Genomic DNA, 14597 nt, shown 5'->3' with positions numbered 1-14597 from the left:
CTGCAGCTGAACTAGAGGAGGCAGCTCTGCTGGTGGCCAGCTGGAGCCAAAGATGGTTCCAATCAGAAGAGAGGTGTGCTTTTTTTTTTTAATTTCAAGAATAAATACAGTATGTCAAATCGATCAGAAGTCTGCTGAAAATGCTAGGGTAAGCTGCAATCCAACTACAGCTCCCCTTCCTGTTTTGATACTGAAAACAGCAAGTTTGACACGGTAGTATTGGAAAAAATTATATTTTGGAAGAACTCACTACAGAAGGTGACAGAATTCCAAAAAATCAAATTACATGAAAATATACATCGCAATTTTCTTTGTACATTGGGTGAGGAAAACTCTGAAGTAGAAGGCAAAGAATATGAAGGGCCACAGAAGAGAGAAAAGGGATAAGAAGAAAAAACTAGTTCTGATACCAAACCCAGAAGTTAGTCATTTGAAAGCCTACAGATGCGCATGCTTGAATTCAACCTTGAGAAAAAACATCTCCCTCACACACCCCACCCCACAAACAGGCAATGGAAAAGGCAGAAAAAAAAAGTCACCCATAGAAAGCAGCTTATCCCCATCTTGGACTAGACTAACTTAGTCAACTCAACTTCTGAACAAAAGCGCTCAAGTCCCTTGGAAGGTAAAACCCAGGCTGCTCAAGGGTGCTCCATGGCCAGTTTTATTGCTATACCCAATTCAAGAAGCATGTGCAATTGGTTATTTTATTAAAAAAAAAGGGGGGGTGGTAAGAAGGAAAAAAAAAAAAGCACCTTAGGGACTACAAAGGTCATCATAAAAGAAGACACAAGTAATAGATAGCAAATCCCTTCAGGGTTTAATTAGGAAAACTTTAAATTCTGATGAGGGAATAAAAGGGAGCACATTTCCAAAAAAAACAAAAAAAAACAAAAAAAAAACACAAAACAAAAGATACTAAACTTCAATAACAAGAAATTTTAATTAAGCCTCAGTGGGTCAAAGGAAAATTAAAGTGGGGGAAAAAAGGACTTTAATCCTAATTGGTTTTAGTTTGACATGCTTCACAAGTTGTTGGTTGTTTTTGTTGTTTTGTTGTTTGTTTTTTTTTTCCAAACTGATAGGAAACAATGAATAGGGAAAAAACCTGCTAAAATCTTTAGAATTTACACGATTCTATTCCTACCTACAGACAGCATTATTTGGTACAATGTGTATTTGTGGATGTACATGAACAGTATATATATTATCCGGATCATGTTGTGCTATGTACACATCTTTACAATTCTTCCTGAAGGTTAAAGCAGTTCATTAGATTTCAAAATGCGTAATCATCTTGTGTTGGCACTTGTTAGGCTCTTGTCAGCATTGATAACTGGCATGTTTTATTGCAGCCCAGTTCCAGCCAGTATTTGCCAACTTGTAACAACAGAAGTCCAGCAATAGGTGGGTAGAGTGCAGGAAAAAAACAGTGCCATGTTTCTCAATTGGAGACCTATAAAGAAATCACAATTATTAAAACAAAACCCCTCATGATCCTTAATATTTTAAAAAAGCATTAAATAGTGTTTAAAACTCAGAAGATACTTATTTGTTCAAGAATTTTACATACCTCTATAGAGAAGATGCATAAATCCAAAGTCATCACCTGAGAAAGACTTGAGTTACGTTCAGCATAGGGTGCATCTCAGTCCAACTATCAGACTTTCAGCCTCCTGTTACTTGTGTTGCTTGTCAAGTGTGCAGTGTAAAGGTTTGATTTTTCACATATTTAAATATTGATAGATTTATCACTGAAACTTTTTATACCACTTCTTATGAATGATGGATGCTGCTTCAACAGAAAATTGCAGTACAACATGGCACAGCAATGCTTCATTAAGCAGTAACACCACAGCTACCAAGCCAGATTGTGCTTGTTTGAAAGCAGCCACATGGCCACTTCTTAACCAATTCCCAAGCAATGAGTGGTGAAGTCACCAGAATTTAGAAAGAAAAAAAAAAACAACAACTCCTGCCTTCCAGAAAAGCAATACAATCAATTACTTAACATTTGTCACTGTTGCACTATGGCCAAGTTTAATATGGCAGCAGCAAAGGTTAACTAAGGACATTTAGTTATGCCTTTTCTCTAAGGATGAAGTACTGTCAGTTACATTAAAAACTATTACACCATAAAGCTATAGGACAGTTGCAGAAGCCATCTGGTTCCCTCACCTAGTCTTTTCCAAGTATTAGCACTTCTCACACTTGCCCTTTCTAGGAAAGTTCAGCTCAATCAAAGCATTTATTCAGATTAGAGACACTGCAGTCCTAGTTTGTCACAGAGCCTCAGCCCCTCAAAAGGAACTCCGCCAAGGATGTAAGAAAGCAAGCATCTCCCATGCAACCTTAGTGAAGAAAAACCATAACTAGAGTTTGTTAAGCTGTTCTAGTTATTCAGACAGTACAACTCTTTTGAACAACATTTAGCACCATATTTTTCCTCCGTAAGCTTTGTGTGCTGAAGCCAACAATATGTATGCTTTGAGCTTCTCTAGCAAAACAGGTTAAGTTTATTTGCCAAACCAAGCATTAAGAAATGGGAGCGTCAACATAAATTTCAATTTTGCTTCAGAAAATCAAGAGAGATTATTAGCCTGAAGCTTTTTTCTTGGCACCTAAAGATTAAAGTAACCAAAGGCTGTGTACTTAAAAGCCATATTTTAATTCTGAGCTTCCTACAAGACCTTATTGTTGAAATCCACTGAAGAGCAGGTAGCTCAAATTAGAGTATGCATCTGAAATGAAATTCGTATCATCAGGGTGACAAAGTGTAAATATATCACATCATCTACTCTGAGGTCAAAACTTACCAAAGCTGTGCTACAGTTCAATTTTCAAACAATCTAGCTGTCCTTCTGATGCTATTTCTAAACCACCCTCAGTGAAAAAGCTGTTTTGGGGCTGACAAAGAAAATATCACTTTTCTTGATAAAATCTACAAGTAATATCTCAACTTCATCCTGATACACTACTAGTGTACTTTCTATTACAAGAACTCCCATCATACCAGAAGCAATCTTATCTGAATGGTTGTTGATTGCAGTGAAAACTTAGTTAAGATCTACAAGCAACATGCCACCAATACTTGCAAGAGAAATGCTGTATGTGTATGAACTCAAGACAGCAAGACAGGATGCTTTTAAGAGTCAAAAAACTGCTCTTTGCAATAATGAATGTGAAGAAAGGAGTATTCCTTTCAATTACAACTCCAGTAATTCCTAAGCTTTGTTGGTGAAGCAGGATGAATACTGCCAAAAGAGAATTTCAACTTCTGAATGGTATAAATAGAAGAGAAATAAGAAGGTCCCCAATCCTGGTAGAAGCAGCTGTTACTGCATGAGGAAGTTTTTTAAGCATTCCTTTAACCACGCAGGCTTTGGTATTGCATGCAGCCAAAGAACTCCTGTAAGATCAAGCAGCTGAAAAAAGTATTTTGCTTTCTGAGGAAAAGCGAGCTCAGCAACACGTAGGCAGAAAACCCTCAGCTCAGGCAACTAACTTTTCTTTAGAAGGATACTTACCCTGAAAAAAGTGAAGCTACTAGCTGCTGAATAAGTGTCACTCAAAAGCAGTTTCTTGGCTTTTTCTTACACAGCGGGCAACTTTTCTTTTAAATTCTCCATTTCTGTCTTCTCTCCATTCTTTCTGTAATTGAATAGACAGCTTTCAGATGTCAATGCTACAGCAATGTACAAGTTCTAGGAAGAATCTTGGTGTTTTACATTTTCAGACGTTTGCCATCTAGTCAACACCTACATTTGTTTAGGCTCATTGAGTTACTCACTAAATACCAGTGACTGGTTAAACAGAGTTTGGAAGCTCACCCTTTGTTTCTAATACAAACTGCTTGCAAGACTTCGCCTTCTCTTCTTGGCTTTTTAGCATTCTCCAAGACTAACCTGGTAGCTACTAGGTTTTACAGTGCCTGGGCTGAAATCCATTTACACCAGCCTGACAAGCAGAAGCAAACTGCAGACCACAAGCTATTGTTAGTCGTTACAGAAACTGGCTTGAACTGCAGCGATGAACAAAGGCACACAGCTACTGTAGAGCCAGTAGTTATTCTAACATTTTTAAAGGACAGTATCAACTCTCTCAAGGACAGAAATACAGTCTTCAGAAGAGGCACAGCAGTGTGTTCAGAAAGAAAAACATCCTAGTTAGATATGGCTGCATGCCATCATCTCCATGAGGAAGACCATAACAGAACACTCAGCAGATCTACAGGGAAGGTCTCTTGACACATATTGGTTTCAGATGAAGAACAAAGATAAAGATGGACACGAAGGTAAGCAAAGGGGAAGTCTGAACCCAGGTATATACATGACCACAGTACCACTAAAACACACAGGAAAGAGTAACGTCACTTAAAACTTTCATGCCAGCTTTGTGAAACAGAGGATGGCATAGGAGCAGCACACAGCAGGTCTAAGGCTGACACTGCCTTATGATTCAGCAAGGAAGTAGCAGTAAAATATTTAATGAAATAGAGGGTTCCTTCTGTCTTAGCTTTTGATATAAGCAGCATTCTTAAGGGGATGAAGGGAATTAGAAAATATGAAAAAGAGTCACGCTTTCTTTTGAGGTAGCCACTCTATCAGGCAACACCTCTCCACCTCCTGCACAGATCATAGCACGAGTGAGAGAATTGGGATAATTGATACACATCCCAACATCCACCACCACCTCCCAGCTCACTGAACCTGTCAGCATCTAGGAAGGAGCAGCATGTCTGATCTTTCTAATGGAAGCACAAACAAGGTTACTAATTTGTTTGTTCTCCTTTTTCAGAAATTAATATTGAAGCATTTGGTTCCTACAGTGGAGGAAAGACAACTTACACAAGCTGAGGGGAGGAAGGGACTAAGGCAAAAAGCTTTGAATTAGTGTGCCCTCCTAGCTTCAGACTCTTAGCATTTTGGTTCTTCCTCCTTATTATATTTGTAGTGCTATGAAGCAAGTGTTCAGAACTGAACAGTAAGTGACATTCCCAATTTCACAGCAATCTCTCCAAAACTCTTATTTTAGTTTACAAAGTAGTTCCATTTGCTTCTCGCAGCACCTACCCAGGCTACTGTCCCTCACTTGTCCCCACTGAAAGAAACAGCACTCCAGCACACGTTCTTCAGTTTTCCAGGAAGCAGCTACTTCCCCTGCTCCTGTACAGCTATGATCTGCCTGTGAACACTTAAGATTAAGTGCATCTAGGAAATGAAAACCCAATTAATGAGAACAAAGTATCTTTCACTAACTGCCAAATGCTTCTGCTGCAGTAAACTAAGTAGGAACGTAACTTAAATAGAAGACTCCTTGATGAGTAGCTCAGAACAGAGCATGGGCTGCTGATTCCTTCTTACTGTGATGAGGATGCTCTGGTTGCCATGAAGAGGATGCACTCTACAGACCAGGAGATGTTAAGATGCTCAAGTAACACACATTAAGGTAGAAAGTTACTTGGCAATATCTGGTACTGCAGTCAGAAAAACAGTTGATAGCATCCAAAGGCTACATCAGTTACACTCAGTGCTGTCTCCACAGTCTGAGATGGATTTTTAAGTTTTTGCACTTTCAGGCTGGGATAGAGAAAGCTGCATTCCTTTAAAGACATTTCCATCCCTTACCCTACAGTTCAGGGATTGACTTACCAGTAGGTAAACAAATGCAGTTTTGTATTTAACAGTTGCAGGAAAGAAGCAAAGTTGCTCCAAAAGCAGTTGGTAGACGTTAGGGTAGAACACCAAAATATTGGAAAAAACCCCCACAAAACACAATTCTAAGGAATGATAAGCATAGTTAGAAGTAGAAGCTTTCTCCTGTGTTAGGTCAGCTACATTCAAGCATACGAGTTTAACTGAGGAATTCCCATTGTACTTTCAGCATTTCATTAATAACTTGCTCCTGCCAGTGCTCTCAAGTTTGCCAGCAGAAAACATCCACTTGTCCTGGGTACTTGTTTCTACCAGTAATGTGACACAAGAAGGAGAGCACCAACATTTAAAACAATTTTACGTGAGTAAATTCCGTGCTACAACTGCATTTGTTTTTCTTACCCCGTTAAGTTTGATTCACAAGACTCTTCCCCATATGGATTTTTCAGCACAGCTCAACCACTCATGGAAATGCAGCAGAGCAGATCAAAGACTTCTGGAAGCTAAACTCCTCCCACTTGAGGAAGACACAGCTAACTTGACAGACGTTAACATACCTCTAAAATACAGACACTTGCCTCTTCCAATTGCCATCCCCCCTTTTCCTTACTCTCCCAGTTATACTTGGAACTTCTCTTTTGTAACCACACTCACATGTATCACATGTATCAGTCATTGCTGAATTGCAATGCAAGAATAATGCTAACGTACTTTGCTTTGAATATCTCAGATGAATGGGGCCTCAAGTCTGTTCTCTCCCACTCCCCACCAGAGCTGAGGACTCTTCCCTCCCCACCACAAATAGTTATTAGACTAATTGCTGTTCTGCTAGAAAAGCAGCTCTTCTAAAGAACTGATAGCTGTGTTTACACACCCATGTAGCATAGGCCATGCTCCAGAAACACTATGTTTGCTGCATAAAACACATCCAAACACAAAAGAAGCCTCACTACAGATTCAGAGTCTTTGACTACACACTATTCTCCCTCACTCCTTAGCCAGGTATTCAAGCCTAGGACAATACTTTCACCAACTTAAAGGCCAGACACTCAGTGAAGCTTTCAGGTACGTTCTCTAGGCAGAACTGCACAGACCAATCTACTCAACTGCTTTAATCTGTGTTCAAGTAAGACAGTTTTAAAGTGAATGCAAAAGGTCACAACATAGTTATGATGAAGTACTCCATTAAGTTTTCTCTTTCCATTCAAAGGAAGTTACGTATACTGCTAGCAGGTTTAAAACAAATTTTGCTAATTTATATAAATAACATGAAAAGAGCTTCTGGAATACATCAATTTCTGCAGCTAAACTTCACAATGGTTCCAACTGTTACACATATATATCCACATGGTGTTACACAGCCAGCTTCTGAGACAAATACTAGGGTTTATCTTACTACTATCTTCCTACTTCAGTACATTGGTTTATTTGCTACAAATAACTGCACAATTGAATAGGAAAAAGAAAAAATACTGCCTATGAAGCTTGACAGCATCTCTCCTTTGCATGCTGCAAGAGATTTTCCAGAGCTAACTAGAAATCATTTTTATAACAACTGTTATTCCCAGGGAGAAGTTAGCCTCAGCTCATGTTACACAAAGTTAGTTCAAAAAAATTATTGCACTGTTTGTCAAACTGGAAAGTTCTGTAAAGTTTAGGTTTCTAAACTATAGACAATTTACAGACAAAAAAAAAGATTAAAGTCTTACCGCTGCATCAACATTAGCAGGAGAATCACCATTGGGATCTGCCAGCATAGAAATTACACTAATCATAATAGTTTCCACTGTGTGAATGGGAAGCCAGCGTTCCTCAGGCTTTTCATAGCCATATTTGTCTTCTCCAGGCTCGTGAAGAATGGAAATGCAGACATCACCATTCTTGTCAACTACAAAATAGAACAAGGCATGTTTCAGTAATGAGCATGCTGGCATTTCTTCAGGATACTGATGGTATTGTTAACCTTCATTGCAGCTAGTCTGAAAACACGTTGGTGAAAACTTCATTAAAGACAGTAATTAAGTGTCACAGAACTTGATCTGTAAGAAATAATGCTTGGTGAAGTCTTATTATTCCTAAACACCTGATGGAGGGGGCAGTACATAGGTCAGAAGAGCTTAATTTTAACACCAGGCTGCAACTTTAAGAAGTACTTAACCAGGCTTCCATTGAAGTTTATTTCTGTCCAGTTTAATGCATCAGAGGGAGACTTCTTCCAAATCAAAAGCATCAGTTGGATACTATTGCAGTATATTGCCATGTTACTTCAGTTTCTGGAGTCAGAAACTATCTGGCAAGTACTGTTATGTCCAGAGCTGAAACAGATACAGCACCAAAACATTCTCACTCCCTTATGAGATGGCACTGTACAGGGCTCTTCCCAATTTCAGTATCTACAGCTTCATTAATGATTTGAGAACCTAAAGAACACTCCAGTGAAAACCCTCCTCCAGTTTACTCCACCTTCCCCTCTATGTCCAGTAGACTAGGAAAACTGAAACCTTAGGAGTTGCCATCTTTAGCAGGGGGGTTGGCATTTGATGATCCTTGAGGTCCCTCTCAACCCAAACAATTCTATGATTCCATGACTATGACTAAAAGATGCTGTGACTTCCTTTCACGCATCACTGGAAGGGAACAACCACGGGTCTTCTGTGTTGAGCAACCTAGAAGTTCATCCTCAGACCAGAACTTCACATTTAAAAATAAGAAAGTCCCTGACCAAGTTACCAAAACTAGTGAAATATACTCTAGGAGCATTCTCTCAAAGCAGCATTAATAGAAACTCTGCCATGGTTAATTATATTTCTTTCTGAGGGGAAGATAGCAAAGTAAATGCATGTTTTTGTACTTCTAGCATGAGCAGCATTTACTCATCTCCCTCACATTTTAGTTCTTAATTACAAAAAGAAGTTACAACTCTGATCTCTTACCATTTGGATGCCAGATCTCTGTGATGAACTTCATTTTTGGTGGCCTCAGTGGGTAGTCTTTTGGAAAAGTCAGATGAGCCTTGAAAACACCACCTTCACTGGGGAATCAAAAATATCTTAGTAGATTTCCTTGTAAATTTTAGCTAAAGTCAGAACTTATTGATGCACCAAAAGGTCTTAGCTTACCCCTCATGCAGCTTAATGTGTTGCTAACTAACAGTACCAACACTTCCACATGCAATGCAAGGAGATCCTAGACTACAATCCCACCACAAAATATTGCCAGGACCCCAACACTACATCTCAGAGCAAGAAAATAAGTGACAAGGAATTCACAAGCTTATTTTTCTTCCCAGTACATTTGTTGACAGAAATATTGCCAGCATCTCCGTCTCAAATACTGCCCACAGATACCTGTTTATATTCCTCCTTTAGACACCCCTGTCCTAATCTCACAGTGTCAGCTGTCATAGTGAATCCCAGTGAGAAGTTACAGTAAACTTCATGGTTACAGCATTACTTTTGGAGGAGACCCCTAGTAAGGTCTCTACAACTCTCAGCTTGATGGACTCAAAGTGCTCTGCATTACAGTTGCACACTAAACTGGAGAACAAGCAAGAGACATCCAGTTTTTATGTGAAGCTGCATACAGTCAGGTCCACATTTAACTGAAGTTATTTAGATAACTAGGTTTCAATATTCAAACACTTCCTTCTAAGAAATGTGAAGGCTTGTAGGAAAGCCTTACAGATGGAATACTTAGCTAATGTAAGTTCCATCACATTTGCCCAGTTAATTCTTGTAACTGAAGTTTGTTGAAGTTGTAAAGGCAGAGGTTACAAAAACTGGAACATAACCTCCAAAGGAGATGGCATGAGACATTTGGTATAAAGCTGCTCCTCAGTAACACTCAGATGAGAATGGGTGTAGTAAGGACAAAGCTGTTCTGCACATTAATTTTTTCCGCCATCTGTAGTGGAGCAGTCAGTACACAGAGCCCATAGGCTACTGAGAAAAATAAAAAAAAGCAGAAATCAGAAAACTACTACATCTAAGTGACTTGACTCTTAGAAGAGAGCTGGGGGGAAGGGGGAGAAACCACAGCATTTGTTTTCAGAAACCTTCAGAAATCCCAGCAAATTCTAAAGAACTCTTCTACCTATTAAGAGTAAGGATTTCAGAAACACCATCAGCTATTTGTGCCCCAAACTAAGTTGTTTTTTCCATAGCAGAAAAGTTCTTCTTTCCTTTTTTAGGAAAGCAAATAATAGATTTACTAGATTGTACATTATACCAAACTGCCCTTCATCAATGGTATTTAAATAAAGCTCTTTAACTGTTTTGCAGTGTATCAGTTAATAAAGACAAGTGTCAAAGGGAAATCAGTATCATTTTTAGCAATACTCCTGATAAGGGGGTGTCTATCAACAGCATCATGCACTGAGTCCAAAGTCTAATTTGCCTGATTTTACATTTAAAAAAGAGACTAAGGACATAAGCAGAAGAGATTGCTATCTAACAAGCCTCAAAACAAGCTCAGCACCTTAATGAAGTGGGAAAGATGCTACTGCAATGTTTAGCATAAGGAAATGGTCAATTGAAAACACTGCCTTTGCGAGCATTCATAAAGCCACGAGAATACAACAGACACTACAAGGCTGTTCAGAAGAGGTCAGCAGAAGTTGGAAAATTAGTGTAGTGCAAGGCTTGAGAGTCACCACGTAGTGAGCTTGAGAAGCCAAATCAGTTTGATCATTGCACTCAACTACTTACTCAGACGCCTTCAGACAAAGGTATACGACAATTTGATGCTGGAACTAAAACTGACCTCAAATTAATGCTACTAGAAGGCTTTCTGTACCAGTAATTTACCACTGGAACAGCTTAATAAAGAACAGAGTTCATCCTTAATAGCTACACTTTAAGCTGACCTCTTCTGAGCGCAGCACTTTCTCCTGGGAGCTAGAGGAAAAGATCATATAGAATCCCTGTAGAAGTTATTCTCTCAATTAGCCAGAGCTCTAGATTTGTTTTTTATTTTATTTAAGAAGCTCCCACATTACACGTGGGAGACTGCTTCAGATATATGTACATATATAGCTGCACAAACACAGCAAACTTCAAAGTCCAGGAAAAGAAGTTACTGTGTGAACTACACAGTTCTATGTGCAAATGCCAATTAAAGAATCCAGTCCTTAGGAACAAGAGTAAAGATTCAATTTTTTTTAATCCTACTGTATAAGGCTGACCTACAATGCAAGTTTGATCAACATTAAAGTACCCCAGGTCACACTGGGAAGTTCTTCAGCAGCAAGCAATATAAGGGCTGATCTATTTCAAATTGAGATAATTGGGAGAAACTGAGCAGATCATGGAATTAGCCTCAGCTACATCTCTGTAATTATTTTCATGCAATGGCCAGCATGAAGTTGGAATGGTTTAAAGTAGTACTATCAGCTAAGCTAGAGTAATAGTAGATTACACCTGACTTACTTCAATGTACAGAAAACAAGCTGCCTCTAGGTATAGTCTACTCTTTTCCTTTCCATACTAGTGCACAAAGGGATCAGTACTGTAACTTCCCAAGGGATCAAAGCAGTTGACAACTTCACAGCAAACTCAATTTACAAATACTTTACTAGCAACAGAACAGCATTACCTAACTTAAAGACCTAGGTTCTCTACTCACTTAGACTAAGTTGGAACCAGTAAATGAGTTATACTTAAGTTTCTAAACAAGTAGCAGTACTTACTATAGTGTATCTGGAGGACCAATAATAAGGACTTCCCATCGATAAAGATCATTGTCATCTATTAAGCCCGCTGAAAAGCCTTCCACTGGATTTTTGTTGAGCTCTGTGTAGAAAAAAGAATTTAAGGGTAACTTCAGATGTCTTTAGCATTTGTTCGCTGGTTTTATTCATGTATCTGTAGGTGACCAAAACCCAAAAGCTGACCAAACACAGTGGTTTGGTGTCTGCTGATGGACTTCAGCTCTGGATGAGCATCATCAGCTTCCTACCGCACACAGCTGCACACTGTCTGAGTGGAGACCCACAGTCTGACTGTCTGCTGAGCACATTCTGAGCAGAAGGGTCAGAATAAAACTCAGAACCTTTTGACATGCTCTCCTATGCATCCAGCAACAGGTACACATGCAAATCAAGGATTCCACACGTTTCCTACTAGTGAAAGAATCACATTGCTTCGCAAGAACCCTGAGGAGTTGGATTAAACTCAAGTGTATTTTTAGCTCTAGGAAAGCGTTAGCATGAGAAGAAAAGTCACACCATCTTTTTTATTTAAAACTAACATCCTACTTCCCTTAAATGATCCTTTTCAGGCTCTTTAACAGAACACAGACATGCCCAGGGCATTTTGGAGATAATGGTTTACTAAATTCTAAAACATGTAAAGTCACATGAAGGGAGCCTAGATGGGCTGTTTCATTTTTCATTTGTTTGTTCTACATTTTCATCCAATAATGATAAGCAAAACAGGTTTTAAGGTTTATAGGCGACCCCATATAGCCACTGCCAGATAGGAAGTTTATCTGGAAATAGCTATGCAGAAATTGAGCCTGGATACAGACCACAATAACTGCTCTCTGTTTGCTTCAGAAAAAAAAGAAGTACAGTATCTGGGAATGAATCTCTCAAAGAAGTTCTCCCTGAAAGTGAAGCTGGGGTGGAGAAAAAGAATCTCTTTTAACTGATTACTTCAAGTTAAAGACCAATTTTAAATGTCATATTATATGAATAGCAATTCTTGATCCAGTCCTCCAGACAGCACAAATTTGTGATCAATCTTCGGTACTTTGGAGAAGGGGAGGGGAGAAGATCAGGATTTATTTTGTTTCACAGGAGCTATTGCATTCATTTTAAATCCTGCCAGCCATCATACAGCCCTTGTTATTTAAAGATGTCACTGTACCCTTCCACAGTCAGTCTATGTATTCCTTTTGTGGAGGTCCAACAACAACAGCTCTGTTTTGTGCCAATTCCTTGTCATCACAAACTTGAGTTTATGCAGTTATAATGTCCTCACACACTTGCAGAAGAACCTGAAGTAAGAACTTAATACCACTATGGAAGGAAGGCTACCATTAAGTCCAAACCAATCTGCCTGCAATGCTTCATTCAGTGTCTGCCAATTAAACTACTGGAAGCATAGTTAAAAATAAACTAAAGCAAAGAAATCAAGCCTTATGCAGGTGAGTTTAAGTCCAAATATTAAGAGTGCTCAGCTCACACAAAGAATCACAATCCCAAAGAGGTAGATAGAATGACTTCATTCAGCCATTGCTAATTCAGAGTCAAATTTATCCATGGAGATGATTCAATGCTGAAATCCCAAGAAACGTTTCACTTCTTGGCAGCAAGTTGGAAGGGCTTTTCTTAGAAGCTACCCAGCGTGGTTCAGTCAACAGATGAAGTCAAACACTCACTGTGAGTGGCAGAACAGAGAGAACAGATGTAGGTGTTGAACTAAACTGTATCTACATAAGACAGTACCTAAAGCAAAAAGGTAATATCACAGCTATCTAACAAAGATGCACCTTTCAAAGCCAAAACCTACAGCACATCCACACCTCTGCTAAGCAGGCCAGTCCTCACTCTGATATCCAAGAGGGTTTGTGGAGACAACTGCATGAGCCTGAGTAACAATTTAAGTCAAACTGAGGTAAGAGGGACAAGAGAATACACATACCGCATCAAGTGACAGCAGCTGCTGCAGGAAGAGCTACTGAGCTGGTCCCATCCCTCCTCTGCTAACACTGCGCTTTGCTGGTCCCTCACTGCCTCCCTACCACAGCCATCCCTTCAGCCTCACATGTTCAAGTTCCTTGGCATTAGTATATGAATATAATCTGCTTTTTCCACACTGGATTTCATTAAAAATTTTCAACTGCTCATGTAAAATTTTACTTTTTTTTTAAATCTGAATGCTTCTGTTCAGGACATTCAAGTCATTCACTGTGACTAGTACTTAATACAGAGAAGTATTCAGCATGACTACAGAATTCAGTAAGGAGAGAGCAAATATTTTTGAGCGCTGCATCCTAAAACTCTCAAGTTTTGAAGGTTTACTTTCAAACAAGTTCCCTCATTCCTGCATTTCCTTAGGGGAACAAAAAAATCAGTTTGTTCAAGCTCAGTGTAAACTGCTCAAACTCGAGCTGCTGACACTTAGCTTCCTTATTAGCTGTTAGTTATCTCATCTCTGTGATAAGACAAAACAAACCTATCAGAAATTAACACTGGAAAATGCTGCCTACCTCTGACTGCCCTTGTTGCAGGTCCTCTGCAAAGCCCCAAAGCATTCAGAACACCACACCGTTCTGCAGCCCAGCAGCCACATCTTTCCTTCTATTTCTAGATCTGTGCTCCTTCCATTTCTTTTTACATCTGTCTCTGCCTTCAGATGACAGCTTTAAAAAAAGCTCTCATGTCCTTTAAAGCATTTTTTTCCACATACCTGATCCCAATAAAAGCCAGCTCTTGCACTGACTCACATCTATACCTAAGATTTTGCAGCACTATTATTGCAAGAGATCTTGGCATCCAATCTTCCTTCTCACTACACCCAGAGCCTGTGAGCAGTGCAGAAGGGACAGGCATTGCAGTCACCTTTAGCTGCTGCAATAAGGGTGCAGTAAGTAAACTCTGCTCAGTGGATGTCACCTACAAAGCACATTTTGATTCTTTTGTTGATGTGGCATCAGTCTCTGCTTGTAAGAAGTCCTGTTTTCTTTCTACTGGAGCAATACTGAAGCAGTTTAGGTGGTTACTGCTTGCACATATACTTACACTTGAGATACAACAGTGGATATGAGCTCCAGCATCTTCTTTGCAAGATATGTATTGAATTATCACAATGCCACAGATAATCTGGATGGAAGAGCTCGTTTTACGCTGAACTGAACACCCAACTAACAGAGAGTTGGCAGACAGAAAAGGAAAGCTCAGGGAAGTTCTGCACTGGGATGTGAAAAACATCATCCTTGGCT

The 14597-nt window shown here is 39.3% G+C and overlaps 1 protein-coding gene across 1 annotated transcript; it reads right to left on the bottom strand.

Moving 5' to 3' along the window:
* Nucleotides 1–217: 217 nt before the first annotated feature.
* UBE2G1 (ubiquitin conjugating enzyme E2 G1) lies at nt 218–13302 on the bottom strand. The gene is made up of 6 exons (XM_010721907.2): nt 13298–13302; nt 11341–11481; nt 8588–8685; nt 7364–7542; nt 3528–3651; nt 218–1456 (listed from the first exon to the last, which is right to left on the bottom strand). Exons 1-5 carry the CDS (start codon nt 13300–13302, stop codon nt 3565–3567), a joined length of 510 nt encoding a protein of 169 aa, XP_010720209.1. The 3' UTR covers nt 218–1456; nt 3528–3564.
* Nucleotides 13303–14597: the final 1295 nt, after the last annotated feature.

This window comes from Meleagris gallopavo, chromosome 21 (genome assembly GCF_000146605.3).
Source record: "Meleagris gallopavo isolate NT-WF06-2002-E0010 breed Aviagen turkey brand Nicholas breeding stock chromosome 21, Turkey_5.1, whole genome shotgun sequence".
Classification (NCBI taxonomy): Eukaryota; Metazoa; Chordata; class Aves; order Galliformes; family Phasianidae; genus Meleagris; species Meleagris gallopavo.
The sequence above is the reverse complement of the archived record's forward strand: the minus strand, read 5'-3'. Positions and strand labels throughout refer to the sequence as shown.